The following is a 23,453-nucleotide window of genomic DNA, read 5'->3' on the forward strand; positions in this document are numbered from 1 at the left end:
TATATATATATATATATATATATATATATATATATATATATATATATTGTTATATATTATATATGTGTGCACATATGTACATATATGTGTACCTATATGTGGGGGTACATTCAGACATCGGGTCCACAATCACACAACACCTTCCTGCACAGCTGCACTGTTCTGCCTTGTTACAGCACAGACAGGTGCCACATATGGACACAGCCTGACATTAATGAGGTATATGTAGGACCAGATTGCAGGTAACCCTATTACATACCTATGGCATTCCTGCATGCTACATTACAGATTAACCTGACTATCCTGTAAGGGGTGGGCTGTGGGTCCCATGTATCCATCATGCTGGCATTACTTCCACCACCAGTTATTGGCCACGTGATATACATACTTCTCAATACACAACACACACTATGATGGTTTACATCTTGTCAGTCAGTGCTGATCTACACAGTTGATGGCTATGGCCCACTACCCACAGGGACAGACACTATTGTCCATAGCAGTTTTTCATTTGAACATCTTTACAACAACACCTGGTGGCACATATAAATCATTCCACATCATCTATCCCATTATTATGGACCAGGTACTGCATTCAATTACATGCATATATACTTCACATACCTGTTGTGGGAATGATGTCTGTTCTGGATAGTTTGCTGGATGCTATTATATGTTTCTTTTTCCTTTGGCTTTTGCCTTAGGTTTTTTTTTTTTTATTCTTTTTTCCTTTCTCTTTCTCTCTCTCTCGCTCTCTCTCTCTCTCTCTCTCTCTCTCTCACTTGGTCTCTCTCCAGTAAATGGATTAAGCTGCTTTAAATAGATTGCAGCATGGATTTTGTAGGTGATGCACATGATCAGGTGATGGCCTCTGCACCAATCAGTGTGCACCACTTGCTACCTGCATGCAGCTTGCTGTATAGTACTTCTAATTACCACTGTCATTGCAACCACCTACTATAAATCCCTACATCATGTGGGCGTGGTCCCTTTACCTTTCCTGTGTGATGGACATCCTTCCTATGTGTGGGCATCAGTGTTACAGACAGCAGGTAGCAAGACCTCCTACAAGAGAACCTGCACACTCAGGCCAGCTAAATATTTGTAGGAGGTTCCAGAACTACAGACAGAGTGTGAGTAGAGTTGTTGTATGCATTGTACAGTACTGGTGCTACAGGGTTTGTGTGTACATACTAGTTTACCTTGGAATGCAGTCTGTCTGCATAGCTCTCAACTGTGGGCCTATCCTATTGATGGCATGAAGTGTGCCTATTATGTTTTGTCTGTCCACCACACAGGTCATGTGTCAGATATTTCACTGGCAGTGTGTGGGTTGAGTGCTATCAGTACATGGCTACATCCATTTCTGTTTCTAACTTCAAATACCTGACTAAGGGTATATTGCAGACTATCCTGTAACACCAGCAACTTGCTTAGTATATGACAACAGTTTTCCACATATGGGCCTGAGTTCCAGCCTCTGTCCTCCACCTGCATACCAGGCTTTGCACATATGATATGCTGTTAGGGGTTGTTCTGTAGTGGTCTGTGAGTATGTCATGCTGCCATTCCTGCCATCAGTCCACTGCTGTTGTATCCCCCACATATATGGTAGGGTTGGAACCATATATGTGTGGGGTTCACCTACACAATACATGTGTGCCCTTATGCACTCCAGAGGCCAGTGTATGCAACAGAGGTATATAGCCCTGTATTATTGAGTCGGGGGGGATACACCATAAGTAACCTAAGCTGTTACAACATGTGGGGGCATCAGGGGTAAGCTGCCTTAAGGTATCTGGATGTACATACATTTCTATATTATATCTATATCTACATATATAGATATGTTATATCTATGTAGATATTAATATATATACACAGGTCTACTGCTCTACATCGAAAATACACTTCTTTGAAATAGAACAGCAGACCCTACACTTCAGTGAAAGTTCACTTCAATGAAAGTACACTTTTGCTTAAGTCTAGTTCCCCGGGCGGCCAGAAAAAAAAAATCTAAAACATGTTTTTGCAGGGGGCAAGCCCCCTTGCACCCCCCCATGTGGGGGGTTGTGCCCCCCACACACTCTACTTAAATATACTAAGTCCGAGATCGCACTACAGTGGCGAAAAGGGAATATTCCCATTCCGCACTGTAGTGTGACTGCCAAAGTCAATGCTCGAAGTTTCACTACTCAAGCAAGTTGACTCGGTGAAGTGGGGTTCGAAGTAATGAAACTTCGAACATATGCACGGATCCCATATACACACACACCTACATCTACATGTTGGAATACATTCCCTGTACTGTTGTATGACTGGGCTGGATGATATGTTTGTGAAAAGAGCAGGGTTATGTATATCTGACATGGCTTAGTGGTAAATCACTTTTGCTATGGTGTGCAAGGCCCTGGGTTCAAGCCTAGCAGAGGCTGTTTATTTTGTTGCTAGGCAGAACAAGGGCCATTAGATACAGAGTGACTAAGGCACTTTTGAGCAGTTGTAAGTGGGTTTGCACAGGTTTGTTGTGAGGTAAGCGCTGCTAACTTTTGGTTACAGTTTATTTTACCTTGTTAGCTTCTAAATGCTTAACCTGTTTAGGCATTGCTTACCCTCATGCAAACAGGCTTAAACCCGCTTATTGCTGCTTAAAAGTGTTTACTCCTGCTTACCCCATGCTAATTTCTTTAAACATAAAAAAAAAGGGTTGATAGGAAAGTGGTGAAAAAGGGCACAAAGAGGGAAAGACAGTAGGGAAAATAGCTAGGGATGTGCAGGAAGGGTGTAGGGAAGGTCCATTGCTGCCCATTTCTTCTACAGCAACAGCTGTGCATATACACTGAATTTGGAGGCAGATTTGTAAACTCAAACCCTGGGAGAGGGGTGAGGACAACAATAATAAGTTGTGATGCCAATTAGACCAGATTACATGTGTCCAGTGGACACGTCTGAGAAATGGACAGCTATATATGGGACAAGATTTTTTGGGGGGTAACAGATTGCCTTTTTTTTTCAGGTGAGAGTGGGATGTTCGGGAGGGATAGCAGGCATATTTAGGGAGGTAGGCTGGGTAGGTTAACAGACAAGACAAACAAGATGCATGCAGGGACGGTATATGATACATGTGGGGGTAAACATCTTGATGGGGAGGGGTGCTGGGAAATCAGAAGCCCATGAGCCCCCTAGATGAAACAGTGGGACTGAGGTCCCCACCCATGGGTAGTCACCACTGCACCTTCACAGCCCTGATGGTGGCTGTGCTGGGGACTGAGTTGCAGAGCCAGGCTGACCCTCTAATCATGACACACGGCCCTAGCACTGGCATAGCAGATCACCAAACTGCTGGTTGAGCTCTCTATGCACCACAACCCTGACTTGGTGACAGGTGACAGGTTCATGTCCATGCCCACTCCCGGGGGATGAGCCCCATCCCCTGAGGCAGTTCCACCTGAAGGTGGTGCAGGACCTATGGATGAGGAGGTCCTAGGTTGGGCCCCAGACATGATGGTGCCTGGTGCCATGACCAGCTGAGGTGGAACAGGTGGGTCCGCTGGGACCGGCCTTCCCAAATGTGCTATAGTGTATAGATTTTATCATCATATGTGGGTTAGTAATAGTTGACACATTCTAGGGTTAGGTATAACAGCATGCATAGATATTCCCATTAACCCAGACATCAGATATGGAACAGCTGCATTGCAAACAGAACATATGCCTATATAGGACCACAGTGGTAATAACAACAGCATGCAGGTACATTGATGGCACCATGCCACCAATGTAGGAATAATTCAATATAGCATATGCATGGAAACAAATATAAATATTTATCAACCAACAGGACATAATCAGAACACTGGAGCTATTACATAACGGTTGAGGTGGATATGTAGTTTATTGTTGGAGATAAGGTGGGGGGGTATGTCAATTAATAACTAGTATATTCCTTTAGTCCACATTACTTTCCTAGTCAGTGCTGTTATCTGTACCTTACAAGTATTTCTACACTACCCTATAGCCTTAGTTTGGACAGTGATATGGCTGTTGTCATCATTATACATGAACTGGTATACACCTCTTACCTGGTATACCTGTGGAGGAAATGTTTGTTAACACTAACTGTTTCTACACATACTCCCAGATTCCAGGTTGATGTTGTGCGCATAGCTATCCAACTCTTTCTGCACAGACTCTGGCCATGTCTTGACCACATGCAGGTGTATTGGGACATATCCAGACTATTGCCCTCTTCAACCTTTAACTTGACACACAGATATACATGCTTTCCTACACAGTTATATTATGTAGCACAGTGTGGGTGACAGTGATCAGTGATACTTTATTATTCAGAGAAACTGCAACACTCACTATTCCCTACAATACCAGGTTAACAGTACCAGTACAGGTTATAAAGGTTTTTATTTCTCAGCACAGTGCCCGTATCCAACGTACCTGTGGGAGTAGTCTTTGTTAGCACTACCTGAATGTTGCTAGATTACACATTAGTATTATGGACATACATCTCACTCTGTTACTGTACACACTCTGGTCACAGGTTGACAACATGGGGGTGTAGATAGGACATACTTGGCTTATTACTCTCCTAACAGTTTTGGGAGTTGCTACAGTGACAGGTTTGTTCTCATAGATGTTTGACAATCATTTGTATTCCCTGTTTGCTGGCTAAACATCTGGGATCATCCCACAGACATCCCAGGGGGACAGGATAACAGGCAGCAGATATGAGCCCATATAATGGATATTCTGGTCTTATCTGTACAGTTGTGGGGTATGATTCTGTATGCAGCCTAATTCCACTCCCAGGATTCAGACCATGGCTGTGTCTGCTACAACCTAAAGACTATCCATAAGAGCTGTGTGTGCTATATAGATATTGCTGTATATCTCCTATCTGCTTTCTGTCTTATAATTCTCCTGTGTTTTTGCATTCTGACCTTGTATTACAACACTCTTTTACAGATTTGTAGAACAATGTGGGTGACAGTGATGAGTAATACCTCATTATTCAGAGGAACTGCATCAATCACAGTGCCTTACAATACCAATGTAAACAGTACCAGTACAGGGTATCATTCTTGTATTTCTGGGCAGAGTGTTGGTATCTGACAGACCTGTGGGAGAAATGTTTGTTAGCACTACCTGAATGTTGCCAACACAGTACCAGATTCCACATTACTATTAGGCACATACATCTCACTCTGTTACTGTACACACTCTGGCCACAGCTTGACAACATGGGGGTGTAAATGGGACATACGTGGCTTCTTACTCTCATAAGGTTTTGGGGAGTTGCTAGTGTGCCAGCTTTGTTCTCATAGATGTGTGTCAATCAGTTGTATTTCCTGTTTGCTGCCTATGCACCTAGGATCCTCCCACTGATTTCCCAGGGAGACAGGTTGACAGGCAACAGATATGGGCCACTTTACTGGACATTCTGGACATATCTGTACAGTTGTGGGGTATGATTCTGTACACAGACTACTCCCACTGCCAGGATTTGAACCATGGCTGTGTGTGCTAAATATACAACAGTTCACATCTCAGTTACATGTGCCATTCGGGTTTTGTTTTCTACCTTTTCCCTGTTTTCTGTCTCTGTGTCTCTCAGTTGTACTAAATGGCCTCTGGAGATTACACCAGTCATATACAGGCATTCCTGCACATTATATTTATGGTGCATGGTGTGGGTAACAGTGCTTACTACAATAATGCTATTACATGATTGCAAATCTACATTACCATATGATACCAGAGTATACACATGCAGTCCAGCAGCTAGACCTTTACTGTCAGGTTGTTACACTTTTATTTACATGCAAACTATATGAGACTCTTCCTGCCATATTCTCTGATGTATGCAGTATTTGCCTTAAACAATACAGGTTTTATACACGCAATTAATTTACTAATACTTTTAGATTTATTTCCTATGACAGTAAATGCATGAGTATTACTGACCTGCCTCTCATGGCAACCTTGCCAGGTGACTTCCATGGATCTCCTGGTTCGAGGCCCGCTCTATTGCAGCTGTGGTGGACATAAGAGGAATATTTAGCCATACCTATCCATGATATACATGAGCTGGCAATTATTACACACATAGTGACGTGATACTTACACACAGCTGGGACATCCCCTGCCATTCTAGCGTCTTGGATCCACTGCTACAGGAAGTTCTCCCTTATGCCACTTTAGGTCGGCATAGTGATGCCTGACCTGCTCACCAGTTTGGGGTATGTTAGTGGCACTGGTGAGGTCACGTGCGAGACAGTCCTAATCTTCCACCTTATATTGGGAACCCTGGTACTGGTCCTGCAGCAGTCTCTGCTCATGGTCTTTGACAAAGAGTCCTGCCATGTCCCTGGACTCCTGAATGCACCAGCGCTGCACCTGAAAGTGCACTCCCTCTCTCCTTCCTGACATGGTGCCTGCAAGGGGAAGCTACAACCGGTTATGAGCTGTATTCCTGCCTGTTGGGTTTAAGTAGGGCCGATTTCCCACACTTTTCCATGATTGTCTGGTTTTGAAAAGGCTAAGCTATAGGCAAACCTGCTTACCTAAGGTTGGCATTGTTTAAAGGGGTATACCACTGGGCACAATGAGTTAGCTGGTCTACACATTGCTTACACCTCCTAAACTGGCCTGTGCAATGCTTAGCATTGCTTACATTAGACTTTATATTATATTTTCTTTTTGGCATTGATTTCTTATTCATTACATCTTATATATCTGCTTGGTATCCATGATTAATGTACGTACACTGTATGGGGTCCTTGTGTTTTATTGGGGACTTCAACACTATTTTACTATTACACCTCACATCTGTGCTTACTGCTGTACTTCAGTTCACATATTTATGTTATGTAGTGGGTTATGGAAGATATGACTGTATAATGATTCCTTTCACAGGTTCAGTTTGATTTCACTATAATGAGGACTTGTTTGGTGATACCTCATTCTTCTGTACTGCTGTGATGGCTTGGTGGTTAACTACTGTGACTATAGTGTATTGGGTCCTGGGTTAAAGACCTGCCAGGCTGTTTACTTTGATGCTGGGCAGAACAAGGGCTGTTGGATACAGAGTGATTAATGCACTTTTGAGCAGTTGTAAGCGGGTATGTGCGGGTTTGTGCATGGGTAAGCACTGCCAAACTCCAGTTACATATGCTTACACAGAGTTAGCTTCAAAACTGCTTAACCTGTGTGTGCACTGCTTACCCCCCACTCAGACGGCTTAAACTCACTTACTAGTGCTTAAATATGCTTACCACTGCTTATTGGTGCTTAAACCTGCTTACTAGTGCTTTATTCATTATGACACTGACACCTCACATGTGCATTTATTGCAGTACTCCAGTTCACAAATATATGTTATTTAGTGGGTTATGCAACAAAAATATTGGTCATAATGTGCGTTGCCATGGGAAATGGAATGTGCTGCAGTAGGACACAAACAAGGTATGCCTGCTCGTAAGGCAAATGCTCTGCCCACTACACTAGTGCTATGCTGCTTCATTTTCATATATCTTCTTTGTTATCCTCTTCAACCATTTAAGCTGCATTAACCGTTGCTAAGTGATTGGCACATCCACGCACCTATGGTTAGCTTTCGTCGGATTTTAAAATAAAAAAAAAAGGGTTAGTTCATTTTATTTGTATCTGCTATTACTGTTGTACCCGTGCGGGAATGTTGCTGGGGATATACGGACACCTACGAGCCATCTCGCTCATTTCTTAGGCCTTTCTGCTGTTCTCCATTGCAGGGGCATGTTTATTCTTAGAGCTCTGTTCTCAGACACGCCCCCTGCACTCTTACACACTCCATGTAAGATTATGAGCTCAGGCAGCGTGCCTCATTACTATGCATGGCTCGCTGCCATCCTGCTCCTAAATGACCACTTCTGTGCAGGACTAAGTTAGTCCTGCATGAAAGATTAGTAAATCCGGGGATGAGTGTTTGAACAAAGCATTCTTGACATTCTGCTTCAGAAATCTGATGTGAGACTCTAATGAACTGAGTTTTAACCACATTTCTTTTCTATCATAAGGGAATTTACCTCAAATTTGGATTGGACATTGAGACTTTGGAATTTTTGAGGGTTGACAAACCTGTTATACTGAATATGTTTGGTATTACAAAGGCCCATAAATCAGTAGAAAATCCTCCACTTCAGCCTATTGTGGCAGTGGGAGTCTCTAAAACCGAGCCTTTGACCAAGTATATTCATTAAAAACATTTTTTGAGGATCAGCCTTATGTTCTTAAGGATACCTGGCAATTTTAAATGAACAACATTGTGGCCAGTTTGACAAAGATGTTACCTTTTTCATTACTGATACGAAGGATTTGTGTTTAGTAATTCCACATCAGGAGCAGCTGCAGTGGTATCATGAAGCTTTGAAGTGACACTTAGACGTTTTCCAGCATTATCAATTTTTTTGGTGGAAGCCATGGACACTGTGTTGTCAAATAACTTTGTATTTTTTGTAGTCAGGATACTTTGAACAGATTACTAGGGTAGCTACAGGAACATCAGCAGCACCAGTTTTTGCAAACATTATTTTATGATGGTGAGAGAAACTTTGTTTTTCTCTCCACTTTTGTTAATAACATCAAGGTTTTACAGGGATTTCTGGACAATGTATTTATTTTATGGGTAGGTTATTCTCACCATATCGATACATTTTTGAGTTATATCAACAATACTACTTCATTTATAACTTTTAAAGGGTATTTTAATATGATAGAAATTGATTTCTTGCATGTTAAAAATACTAAAAATGTTGAAAATTGATGTGTTTCTTCAACAATTTATAGGAAAGAGACATACTCTAACAATTTATTGCACTTTACCAGATACCATCCCTTATGGCAGAAGAGAAATTTGGTTAAAACTCATTTCATTAAATTGCCGCATCTAATTTCTGATGATATAAAATTTCTGAAGAAGTAAACATTTCAATATAAATGTTTCAAGACAGACATTACCCTTTAGACTTTATACAGCATCTAAAAAAAGGAGGTTATTGTGAAAAGGTCCAACCATTATAAACCTGTTTTAAGGTATGGTTTTGATATTCTGGGCAGGAAGATCAAATGTGAGGGTTACGGTTATTGAAGGGAGTGCAAATCATGACAATACTGATGCATTTCCCAGGGCATTGGTATGTGTTTACAATTAAGCTACCAAGGATGTTAGACATTTTAACAAGAAATCGGTTTAGCTTTATTAAGGCCAGGGTTTGGATACGTTTTTGGGCAGCAACCCTATTTTGGTATTTAGAACGGGGGTTAACCTGAAGAAGAGGTTAGAGAACTGTGGTATGAGAAAATGGAAAGACCATAAGGCTGCAAAGTGTATGTACAAATGTGGCGCTTACTGGCAGTGTAGAGGGTGCCAATTTTACTATAGGTCCCTTTCCATGATTGGTCTACCCAAATGAAAAATTTAATTGTAACACTAAAGGCATGATTTATTTAACACATTGCAGTTCATGCTCTGCATTTTATGTTGTAAAACATTAAAGGCTTTGAAGGTTAGAAATTACCAACATAATAGAAGAACAATGGCAATAATGCATTATATAAACATTCTGTAACTTGTGCACATTTTAAGAATTTTTTTGAACTGGAAAAATTGCTTTTTGTTCAAAAGGAGGGTCACTGGGAAGTGCATGCTGAGAAGCATGAATTATATTGGCAAGAGTTGCTAGATGCCACCAGTCTCCTGAGGTATCAATGACAGAATCTCCATCAGTAGTTTATTATTAATTAAAAGGGTACATATCTAATTATAACATTGTAAAAATGTAATAGTGGTTCATTATTTAACATGGCATTTAGTTTATATTATGTTAACAGATTCATAGATTAGTACTAGGCTAACTTCCCTTGCGGGCCATTTTAAGCCTAGCTAATTATCCCTTGTGAGACTCAAACCTTGCATCTTGTGTTTGTAAGGCAAACACCTTAACTATTAGGCCATCCTCCCAAACCCTAGTGGGTGCATAATGTTGTTGATTTTGTTTAATGCACTTTTTTAGAGTGAAGTACAATTGATTGGCTATGATACGATCTTACTGTTTCAAAGTAGTTTTATTTTTAAGCAGTATGGAATAATAGCCACAAGTGGGAGTGTATTATTTTACTAGTTAAGCAACAGAGATGAAGAAACCTTTTAATGTGATGAAGTTCATCTTTGGAATGAAGTGGACAAAAGAGCAAATTAAACAGGTATTGGGTGTTACTTCTGGCAACTGCAAGTGTACCTTTGTAAAAGTAACTGAAGCAGTGGAATGTGGCAATGCATGCATACAACATATTTAGTAACACTTTTCCCCATGTCAGCATTATTGATAGACTTGTAAATCTGAATATAAATTTTTATATTGTGTGATGGACAGCTAACTGGCTGTCTGACCAAACCTATGTGGTTAGAGTTACAGGTACCACTTCTCAAAGCAAAAAATGTTTCCAGTGGTGTGCCACCAGGCTCAGTTTTGGGTCCCCTCCTATTTGGCTTATATTTTCTTATACTTTCAGGCAATTACTCCTGGCCTATGATTAACTATGTTTGCAGATGACTATAAAGTGGGTGTTATTATTAGTTCTTAAACTGGCTTACAATTGTTCCAACACATGTTAGACTATGTTAACGATTGATGCAAGGTCAATGATCTCAAATTAAATGTAAAAAATGTAGCACCGTTCATTTTGGTAAACAAAATAGTTACATAGATGATGCAGCCTTCCAAACAGTTACTATTGTAAGTGATCAAGGCCCTCTTGTTGATAATGTTTTTATCATTCGGCCATCATGTCTCCACAGTAGTTCAGAAAGCCTTCGATCTGCCTTACCTAATTTCCAAAGACATCTCTACTAGAACCAAAGACATCTTAATTCCCCCTTTCTCATATCTTATCAGACTCACTATTGAATATAATGCTTCTTTTGGAATATATTTGTCTTAACATACCACACAACTTGAGTGACCTCAGATATTCGTAATTAAAAGATCAGTGGCCTCAAAAGACTTAGTTATCAAGAGAAACTGGCAGCCCTTAGATTCTTACAAACGTATTTGTGGATATCTGTGACTAGCCTTTTGCACCATGAAAAATCATACCCTATTTAATCTCTTTTTCCTTCACAGAGCTAATGGCCCCTGAAATACTTGGTAAAAGGAACTAAACCTTCATTAGCAGATAAATAAGACATGCTTTATAGAGTCATATTCCAACATATCCCTCACCTCTGGAATAAACTTCCACTACATATCAAGCAGAGTACCACCATTGCCACCTGAAGGTAAACCTAAATAGTTGGATGAGCAGCCTGAAATTCTCACCGTGTCTATTTTGTCTTGTCCTAGATGGAACTTTTGATTAAGACCTTTTGGCTGGGCTTGAAAAGGTCTGCAGACTGATTGCCTATTACTTACAATAAACCTAAGTATTAGAAATAACTGATTGTGATCCATTTGGATGTGAGAGAAGAATGAAAAGGGTAATAATTATTCTACTGCTGTAATATAAAGAAAATAAGACCTCGAAATATTACATTTTTCAAAATGAAGATATAGGGGGTAAAATGCATTTTCAAATGTTTTCAAAACAGAAATTTAAGTTACATTATAGCTCCACATAAAGAAAACAAAACTGAAAAATGACTAAGATCACATTGCTTCACAAAAAAAGAACTATAAGAGAGTAATAAAAAAAGTAGGTGTATGTTTTTAAATAGTAAGAAATTGTTGGAAGAAGTACCTATAGTAAATGACTCAAAAGATAAACAATTTAATATTACAAGAAAGAAGAGAAACATTGCAGTAATTCAGGTTATTACTCACAGAAAATACCTGATAAAAATAAATGAATGTGAACAACTTATACCGACCATTAGAAACAGCAGTGCGATAAAAGTAATTTAGAGGAAAATAAAGACTGTGGATGGGCCATTTTAAAGGAAAATATAAGAAATGTCCTGAACAAACATATCATGCTTATGGATAAAGGTCAGTATCTGTTATATGAATCATCTATATTAGCTAAATATTTAAAGCATAAGAAAAGGCTTTCAAGATCTATAAAAGTAATATATATATATATATATATATATATATATATATTTATAAAAAAGGCATGGAATAGTGGTATCAGAAAACTTAAAACAGCAATTTATGAGTCTGAAAGAAAAACTGAATTCAAACTGGTACACTTAAAAGATAATCATAGCACATTTTATCGTTCTGTGTGTAGTCATAGGAAAAGAATCCTTACACCTGAAACAATAATCTCCTGAAGGAAAACTCATTAATTCAAGAACAACAAGACTTTTCCATCAATACTTAAAAGTAAAGAAGAGCTACAAGCATGTACAGAAATAACACAAGGTGATGTGTTATATGCTTTTCAGAAAATTAAATCGATTTACACAGTGGGGCAAAATAACACCCTAGAAATTTTAGTCTGTAGAATAACAAAGGGTATAAGTAAACCATTAATGATTATGTCTAACAAAATTCTCAGTACTGGTTATGTATCACAGGTATAAGTGAATTTGCATGCGGTACCTTATACATAAAGGTAATTCTAATTCTGAGCTGGCAAACTGTAGACTGATAAGCATAACATCTGTTACTGGGAAACATTTTGAGTACTGCTTATTACAAATTTTGATAAGGACAAATAAATGTGCTACTCACATTGATAGAATACAGCTCAGAAGGCAAATCCACATTGGTAAGTTTAACATCTTTTTATAATGATATACCGAAACATTTATAGCATAGGAAAACAGTGTAGTTATATGTCTGGACATATGGAAAGACTTTGATATGTTAGAACATAATATTACCATACATCCAGTGGATTACAAAATGGTTGAGTGGTAAAAACTAAAGAGAAACTGGAACCTTAGTTTGAGAGACAGCCTTACAGAACTATCTGCAAATATATAGAACTGAGTATATTTTTCTGTATTATTCTGTATTATAGAGCTAAATTGTTTGCTTAGATATCTGTTGTATATATATATATATATATATATATATATATATATATATATATATATATATATATATATATATATTTATAGGGGTCTACTTTAGAATACCGACACGCCACTTCGCCGACACATAAACCACCGACACCAGATAACCGACAACACACAAAACCGACAACGCAAAACACCGAACACCATTACACCGACACACTAAATGTAAACAACACATTACACTACATCGCATAGCTACTAGCCCTAACCCAAACCCTAACCCTAAGGTCCGACACTATCGCACACTCACCTTATCTGCACCCTAACCCTAACTCACTTAACCCACCCCTAACCCAAGGTCCGACACTATCGCACACTCACCCTACCTGCACCCTAACCCTAACTCACTTAACCCACCCCTAACCCAAGGTCTGACACTATCGCACACTCACCCTACCTGCACCCTAACCCTAACTCACTTAACCCACCCCTAACCCAAGGTCCAACACTATCGCACACTCACCCTACCTGCACCCTAACCCTAACTCACTTAACCCACCCTACACTAAACTCCGTCACGATCACACACTTACCTTACCCGAACCCCACCTCCCTACCTCCGACACTACCACACACTCACCTATCCCACACCCTAACCCAAAATCCCACAACAATGCACATTTACCTTACCAATCCTAACTCCGTCACAATCGCACACTTACCGAGACGTGCTCACATGTTACCCTAGTCGCTGTATCCGCTATCGTCACATCACCTTTCCGGTAAACTTACCAGTCGGTCATTTCGTGTCCCTCTTCCGTGTGTCGGTCAACTCGGTTTCGGCACATCACCTTGTAGGTAAACTTACCTGTTGGCCATTTCGTCTCCCTCTTCCGCGTGTCGGTCAACTGCGTTTTCGGTAATTTAAAGTAGACCCATATATATATATATATATATATATATATATATATATATATATATATATATAGAACAGTATATATTTTTTGGCTTTAACATTTGCACATTCCTCACATCTGTGTTAAAACTGTTTTTCCCCACCCCCCATCCATGTTCTTGGTTGTAGTTTAAATTTGGTGGCTTTTGAAGTGCCCGCCCCACTGTAGATTTGATCTAAGACACTCCCCCAGGCCCATCTCTTTACCGCATTCTACCTAATTAAACCTTTCTGCACTTGCTTTTAGTCCTTTTTAATTTAATTACATATTTTCAAACTGTGTGTGGACTAATATTGTTACATATTGAAGTTTGCCAGCTTGCACTGCATGAGAATTGTATTTACTACTGCTTTTGCTACTTTTCTGAAAAAAAAAAAAAAAAAAAAAAAAATTAATCTGCTTTTACTGTACTTGTGTTTCTTCCTACTTTATTTTGCTTTTGCATCATCTTAAAAGTACTCAATTGTATTTATTACTGCTTGGTGTAACTCATTCTAAGCCTTTTAGTTTCAACACTTGGGCTTCAGACCAGTTGTTTTACATTGAGAGGGTTTGTGGTCTGCACTGTAGTGGCAGAGTAGGTAGCTTACATCCTTCTAAGTTGGGAACTGCTGATTGAGGGCTCAGTGTCTGTTATTCTAAAAGTGTATTAATTCTTGTTTAAGCACTTGGGCTTTCAGGCCAGCTATTTTACATTAAGAGGGTTTGTGGTCTGCACTCTTGTGGGAGGAGATGCTGGACACTGCCCTTCTGAGCTGGGAATTTCTTGTTAAAGGCTTATAGTGCATGCATATCTGAACTGCTTCTTACTGAAATTAGTACACCTTGTTTGCTGTAGCATAGACTAGATCCAGGCCTGCTGACTCTAGCTTTGTTTGTATAACTTGAGCACTAATCCAGGCATTCTTTAAAGTATTCAATTGTATTTATTACTGCTTGGTAGTAACTTGATTAAAGTGTAGCTATCATTTTAAGTCTTTTGGATTAAGCACTTGTGCTTCAGACGAGTTGTTTTATATTAGGAAGGTTTGTGGCATGCACTGTGGTGGCAGGACAGGTAGCTTTCATCCTTCTAAGTTGGGAACTGCTGATTGAGAGCTCAGTGTCTGTTATTCCTAAAGTGTATTAGTTCTGGTTTATGCACTTGGGATTCAGGCCATTTATTTTACATTATGAAGGTTCGTGGTCTGCACTCTTGTGGGAGGAGAGGCTGGACTCTGCCCTTCTGAGCTGGGAATTTCTGGTTAAAGGTTTATAGTGCCTGCATATTTGAACTGTTTCTTACTGAAATTAGCTTTGTTTGTATGCTTGTTGTTTGTTTGCTTGTTATTTGCCTGGAACGCTAATTCCACCTAAAACCCGGCTTCTCAGCACTTCTGTGGATCCCTAGTGATATCTGCATTGCTTACTGTACTTATTTACTTGTTTCACTTGAAAGAAAGTTACTGTTGGTCGTTTTTGCATTTAAGTTACCTATAACACATTGCACTTAAGTTACCTGGCACTTGCTCACTAAAGCAATTATATACGTCAGCACTAAAAATTAAAAGCACTACACCCTCACTCCCCATTGGCCCTTTTTTTCAATTATAAAGGAATTCCCAGTATTATTCTAGCATGTCCAAAGGTCAGTTGTCAATCTCCTCTCCGGTCCAGCTGGTGAATCTGGGAATCCTGAGGCAATGTTACAACTGCCTCATGTACACAGACAACCCTCTCCTCCTCCCAACAAAATCCAACACATGTGAGAGATGCAACCATATAGCTAAACTGGAGGCTAAGCTCTCTCAACTCAGTACTGGCATAACCAGTCAGGAGGAGAAGGAAACCACACTCACTACAATTCCAGTCTCACATAGACCTACCACGACAGCAAACCAAACACATAATCACACAAAAACATACACGGAGGCTCTAAATAAAGATCTGCCTAAGCAGCAGAGACCTCCAAAGCAGACACCCAAGCAACTGCTACCCCAAAACAAAACACGTGCAACACATATCTCACAAAGCCAGTGTGCCCAACAGTCACAGCCCTTAAGGCTAAACAACACACCTGATGCACTTGTAATAGGTGACTCTATCATCAGGCACACTGACGTCCCACTCACCAGGCTGAACAAGGAGAAGGTCACGGTGAGCAGCCTGTCGGGTGCTAGGATCAGCCACATAACACAAGCACTCAGGTCACTCCAAGGCAAGTACAAATATGACTCAGTCATTGTCCATGCTGGTGTGAATGACCTGAGACGTACCTCACGGGACTACATGAAAAGAGACATAGAGGAGCTCTCTGAGCATGTAGCCCAGGCTGGTATGACCCTGACCTTGATTAGCATCTTACCCTCACCAAGAATGATGCCACAATATGAAGACAAGATGATCAATTTCAACAATTGGCTTAAGTACTGGTGTCATTCAAAGGGGATCCAATGCTTGTCAGCCTGGGATGATATGCTCGACAAGCCACGATGCTTCGCTAAGGATGGCTTGCACCTGTCACCCCTGGGCTTTTGGATATTGGCAAAGGCTCTTGCTACCCCCATAGTGCCTTTTTTAGGCAAGGCTCAAAAGACAAACCCACCTCCATAGGTATCACAAGGGATAAGAAACTAAGAGTAATGCTACTCAATGCCAGAAGTCTAAACCTCAAGATGCATGCACTTGAAACTCTCCTTAGCATGGAGAACATCGATATCTGTGCAGTAACAGAAACCTGGTTCAGGGCTCCCAAGAGCACCCCAGCAGTAGCAGGTTATACCTCATACCATGCTTTTCGGCCCCAAAACTTGGACTGAACCACAAAAGGAGGGGGAGTATCGATATTCATCAAAGATACCCACACCTCCAGGTTGGTGGCAAAGCACATACATCAGAGACTGATACCCACACCTCCAGGTTGGTGGCAAAGCACATACATCAGAGACTATCCATGTGCAACTAACAGTGGGTAAAACTGACTTCCAGTTTATAGCCTGCTAGAGACCACCCTCCCAAACCCAGGAACCCCACTCAGCCTTCCTGAGAACACTGGAAAATATGAAGGTCTCTCCAAACACCATTATATTGGGCGACTTCAACTACCCAAACATAGACTGGGAGCATTACTCTAGCTCCAACACCGTAGCTCAAAGGTTCCTAGAATTCATAAACTCAAATGCTATGGAACAACTTGTTATCACTCCCACAAGAGGGGAAAACATACTGGACCTGATCATCACCAACATGGGGACTCTGTGCTCCAGACCAGAAGTGTATCCCTCACTGGTAAGATCAGACCATAAACTAATCTCACTGGATATTCATATCCTGACCCCACCCCCTGCCCAGAAAACAACAGTGAAAAACTTCCCTAAAGCAAATTTCACACTCCTCAAAACCAAGGTGGAATCCTTCAAAGCCCCGGGCCTGTGGAAAATATGGCCCAGACCGCAGAATCCTTTATAAATGCATTCTATAAACACCTTCAGAAATGCATGGATCATGCAATCCCAAATAAAACCAAGACCCAATCCTCCAAAGGCAGACGTCCTGTCTGGTGGACCCCAGCCATAAATAAACTATACAATAGAAGGAGGAAGCTACTACAGGATAGAGCAAAATCCCAAAAAGGGAAGGCATCTCTGATCAGTATTAGCAAAAAACTAAGGGCACTCATAAAATCATCTAAGGCCAGCTTCGAGAGAAACATTGCACAGGACACTAAGGATAATCACAAGGCTTTCTTTAGTTATGTTAGGAACCTGGGTGGGAATTCCCAGATATGCTCAGAATTAGTCCAAAATGACAAAAAATACACCGGACCCACAGACATTGCCAACATCCTAGCTGACAGGTTCAGCACAATCTTCTTCCCCCCCTCCCCACCAAAAGGGCAAATATCTATCCCAGCTGAGTGCTGCCCCCTGACATCTCAGATGCTCAGGTAAGAGCCACCCTCTCCAAAGCAAAAAACACAGCATCAGTGGGACCAGACGGTGTCCCTACATGAACTCCAAGAAGAACTAAACCCAAACATAAAACTACTGTTCAATCTCAGCCTTACTACAGGATATGTACCCAAAGAGTGGCGTACAGCAACAGTGGTCCCTCTCCATAAAGGTGGTGCCTCAACGGACCCTGAAAACTATCGCCTCATAAGCCTTACTAGCTTGGTCTGCAAAGCTATGGAAAGGATCATCATGGACCTCATAAATAAAGATATTGGTGACCTACAGACACTGGATCCTACCCAGTTCAGCTTTGTTAAGGGCAGATCCTGCCTCTTAAACCTGGTTGACATCTTTGAAACAGTCACCAAGGCCATTGACGAAGGGAAGGTGGTCCACACAGCCTACCTAGACCTCGCAAAAGCCTTCGATACAATACCCCACTCGGGCATTATAGATGAGCTCAACAGCTTAAATATAACCCCCTATGTCACTAGATGGGTTGCAAACTGGCTCAAGGACAGAACCCACATGGTTAGAATTGCTGGAGCCATGTCAGACTCCAAACCAGTTACAAGTGGCATCCCACAAGGTTCAGTCCTGGGACCGCTCTTGTTTGGTATATATTTCTCGGAGGTACAGGCCAACACGGAAGGACTGTGACTGACCAAGTCCACAGATGACTGCAAACTGGGTGCCATAATCGACTCACCAGCCAACACAAGCATCCTCCAAAAGGGCCTCATAGAAACAGACAACTGGTGCCAGAGTCATGGCCTCAAGCTAAATGCCAAAAAGTGTACAGTCATCCCCTTTGGCAAAAACAAAGTGCCCACAAATTACCACATAGGTGGTAATCCATTAAGTACAGAAGAAGTAATTAGGGACCTGGGGACCCAAGTTGATAGCAATCTCTCATTTGACAACCATGTGGCCAAAGTGGTTAGAAAAACATTTTATATAGCCCACCTAATCATGAAGGGATTCACATCTAGATTAGGGGTGGTCATCATGCCTCTTTACTCATCCCTCATCGGGCCCATAATCGAGTACAATGCCCCTTTTGGGATGTACCTTACCAAACACCTGCAACAACTGGAAAGACCCCAAAAGTACCTCACCAAGGGGATCAAAGGGCTCAAACAGATGCCATATGCTGCCCGGTTAAAGAAACTCCAGCTCTACTCAGTGGCATACCGCCTGCTCAGAGGCGACCTGTGCCTGATGTATAAAGCCATGTCCAACCCAGAATTAAGGGACATGCTGCACCTCAAAAAATCCAAATCCCATCGAGCTACAAGCTCGAGAGACTTGAACCTCAGCACTGAAATAAATAGGACATGCTGGAGGGACAGATTCATAACCCAGAGGCTCCCTTCACTCTGGAATAAAATCCCAGTCCAGGTTAGGCAGAGTCCTTCATTGACTCTCTTCAAGAGGAATCTTGATGAGTGGATGGGAGATCGTAGGTTTACCCCGGGTATCACTTCTGTGTCACTGTTAGACAGAGGCAGAGTATACTAACCTCGAAAAAGGGCATAGCAAAATTAATTTAAAATGTGTGGCAAAAGCCAAACATACTCTGGCTAGGCTTATAAATGCCCTAGGGCAAATAGCCTAGTATGAACCTATGAAACTATGAACCTATGAGTGGTAATATGCAAAGAAAAATGTAAAAGGATAAAAGTAACTTCAGGTGTACTCCAGCCATCTCTCTTCGGACCTGTATTGCTTAATATTGATTCCTTTGGTTTCCCTAGCTCTGAAGAGTTTTATTCGGGCACGTATGCTAATGATTTTAAAATTAGTGCACTTATCTGTTATAATGGAGATTACTACGCAATAAATGATACCATAGAAGAAATAAACATATGGGCATCCAAAAACAGGTGTAAACTTTAATACTGGTTAAGTATAAGGTAAAGACTTTTGGTATCAGTAATCATGAATGGTCACTAGCTTCAAATTGTAGACTCTTAACGATCTGGTAATTCAGATTGATAAAGGACTACATATTAAAATGTGTTAAATATTATGAATAAAGCATTACTGGCAGTTAGGACTGTTATGTAAAACAATAAAAATAATAGAATCCTCGGTAATATATCCTTTGTATATATAAATATAAATATATATATATATATATATATATATATATATATATATATATATATATATATATATGGCTAGGCTTATTAAAAAGTCTCCAGAAATTGAAGATCATTCAGAAAAAAATTACAAAGAGGCTAATACGTTTTACATGTTAAATATATAGTGAGAGACTTCATAAATTACAGCTATTCAGTTTAGAGTAGATATCTTAGAGATAAGTTATGTTGTGCTTTTAAAGCAGTTGATTCTGCAGAGTTAAGAGTAGACTTAGGCCTTCAATTATATACAGAACTAGACAACATTAGAACCAGAGATCGCACTACAGTGGGGAAAAGGCCATATATAACTTTCAGTGAAATGTGTTTCAGTGAATTGAGTTTTCAGTGAATTGTGCTTTCAGTGATTTGTGTTCAGTCATTTGAGTTTCAGTGAAATGTGCATTCAGTGAAATGTCCTAGACCCATATATGTATATATGTATATATATATATATATATATATTTGATAGATACAGATACAGCATGACAGATAAATGTTCTATTCTTTGTGTGGTGTATTACTGATCTTACTTCCAGAGCTTAGTCCCAAAGATATCTTCTGAGCTGGAATGTTTATACTAGACATTTTGTAATACATATCATAAAACAACAGGAAGAAAGTAAAAACACCTGTAGTGATAACATAACAATATGGAAGTACAGTCCAGGGAGACAGAGACATTTGCCTCTTGTAGTGAGTGGGGGTGGGGATTTTATCAGGACTTTCAGTTATTAGTAGATTGTGAATTACCTGCACGACAGAATACCAAGTAATAATAGGAACAACAGAGGAAAACAGAGGTGAAGAAAAGAGTGGACTTTACCAAGAACTGCTCAATTTTTTAGAGGAGAACCTGAATTAACTGCAAAACTATTTTCATTGTTATAGAATAAAGTTTCTGTTTTTATTTCCTTGATTATCACTGTATATAAAGTGCAATAAGCTAGTGAAATCTGTTTTCATGTTCCTTTATCCAACAACTGAGAGTGATCATTTTAGAGCAAATCTAAAACTATCAAAAACAAGGAAACAAAAACTATTCTTTGCACCCTAACCCCTAGCTAATTATATTAGCCAGCTCTAAGACTGGGTAAGGGCAACTTCCATTGCACAGCTGCAATGTGATCTCATACAAAAAGCTGCTAGCAAAACCTCCATTAGAAAGAACATAACTCAAACAAGCATTCACTTATTTTACATCATTAAAAAGCATTTGGTCATATGAGTTTTCGCTCTAGTAAATTGTAATCATATAAATATATATATATATATATATATATATATATATATATATATATATATCAATGTATGTGTGTGTATGTAAATAAATATGTGTGTGTATATGTAGACAGATAGATAGATAGATAGATAGATAGATAGATAGATAGATAGATAGATATGTAGCAAAGCATAGTTAATCATCAATATGCTGAAACATTGATGCATAAATTGTTGACATCAAATCATTGAACCACAAAACATTGATATACAAAGAGTCAGAAAAAACTAAACCACTCTTCTTTGCAGGGGGAGCAAGCCTTCCTATGTCCCACCCCCCACACCTGTGGGGGACTGTGTCTCCCACATCTCCTGCTAATTATATATACTAACTCCAAGATCACACTTCATTAGGGGGAAAGGCAAATTCCTTGATCCCAACTGTACTCCAGATTGATGAACACAGTTCTTCACTGAGCGAGCTAAAATGCTAACTAATTAATAGGCATGCAATGGATTATTTTCCTTACTGACCACTTCATATTAATTCATTTGGCAACAGGTGATGAAAAATGTCATGTACTCAAAAAATATTTTTTCATCATATTAACATAATGTTTCTTTTTTCTCTGTAGTTTTGATCCAAGACATCTCATGCGAAACATGGCAAGTATACCTGCCACAAAAAGTAATTGGAATTCAAGGTTCATGCGTTGTGATTCCTTGCACATTTAACTACCCTGGTGTGGAGAAGCAGTCCAATGACATTACTATTTTGTGGTATAAAGACAATGAAAATTCACAGCAATATACTGAAATTTACCATAGCAAGAATAATTTGATTTCACTGGCTGATAGCTATATTTTGGTTGGAGATTCAGGAAAGAAGAACTGTTCTTTGAAGATTACAAAGCTCCAAAAGAAAGATGAAGAACATTATCATCTCCGGGTTGAAATTGCACAGTTGGGTGCTTTTTCTTTTATTAAACAGACTGCATATGTGTCTGTCAGTGGTAAGAATTTATCACATTTAAGTTTTTGAAATATTATTTTACATTTTTGTTAATTATTCAGAAGAATATGAAAGTTGGAAATGGATAAAATTGTCTCTTTAATTATGTGAGAGTTTGTAAATAATTTGCAGATATCAGGTTGCAAAATTCTGCAGCCTACTATGTGACAACCTGTTGCACAATGTCAAAATTTATGTATGAAATTCAATTTACAAAAAATCTAGCCAACTGTTTTATTGATGTATACGCCACAATGATTAAATGTACAAGAAACCACATTTTTTTGTATGTTCATAATAATAATAACAACAATAATAATCACATTTGTGAAATCTATTCAGTCCAAGTCATGCTATGTGCAAACACTATCCCCCAGATTCAGTAAATTCTGTGTAGGTTCCACTCAGACCCTCCACGGGGTGTTTCCCCATAAGTGAGATTGCTCATCGTGTGGCAATGCTCCATGCCTATTAATGATGTGCAGCATGCATAAGCATGTCATGGGAGGTGACAGTCCAAATTCAGGTAATATTTTGCATATATGATCATTTTTATTTTTATAGAAATGGATAGCTATAGTTCTTTCCTACAGCCTTCCTGCACATTCCTGCCCACTTTTCACTTTGCTTTTTCCCCTGCTTGCTTCCCATTTCACCACTTTCCTGTCTTCCTCATTTCTTTTTGTTAAAGAATTATTGTGTGATGGTGTGCATCACGCACAAAGGTAAAGCAACTATGAATGGCAGCAACATAAATAGATGTATTTAAAGTATCATACACACTTGTACAATTACTACTTATACCTGTACTCAAACCCAATAAGATCGGCCTCCAGCAACAATGCATTAACACATGTTGCCACAGAGTCAGTTAGATAGCCAATATATTTTGTACTATCAATAGTAACTGACACAGTTTAGCAAGGATTTCCCTTTGTACTCCCCCATCCTTGCTCTCCATATCACTGATGTCATATCTTTCCCATAAATTTTGTAAGAAACATCATTAAGCAATCCCCTGTAACCCCTCATAAAGCATTATTTTGTCATACTCATTTAGTTTTATAAAGCATTAGTGCATGATGGTGTGCAATGGTGCAGATCGTGCATGATGGGTAAGCAATGTTAGTACAAAGGTAGTTCAATTTACAACCAGTAAAATCTGGCCCCCAA

The 23,453-nt window shown here is 39.7% G+C and overlaps 1 protein-coding gene across 1 annotated transcript in view; it reads left to right on the forward strand.

Moving 5' to 3' along the window:
* Positions 1–22,310, forward strand: part of LOC122808380 (Schwann cell myelin protein-like) — a 321,260-nt gene extending 298,950 nt beyond the window's left edge. The window contains exon 3 of the mRNA XM_044079345.1: positions 21,904–22,310. Within this exon, the coding sequence (XP_043935280.1) occupies positions 21,904–22,310 (407 nt within the window). The remainder of the gene's footprint in view (positions 1–21,903) is intronic.
* The last annotated feature ends 1,143 nt before the right edge of the window (positions 22,311–23,453 follow it).

Source organism: Protopterus annectens, chromosome 8.part0, assembly GCF_019279795.1.
Source record: "Protopterus annectens isolate FY-2018-M chromosome 8.part0, PAN1.0, whole genome shotgun sequence".
Lineage (NCBI taxonomy): Eukaryota > Metazoa > Chordata > Ceratodontiformes > Protopteridae > Protopterus > Protopterus annectens.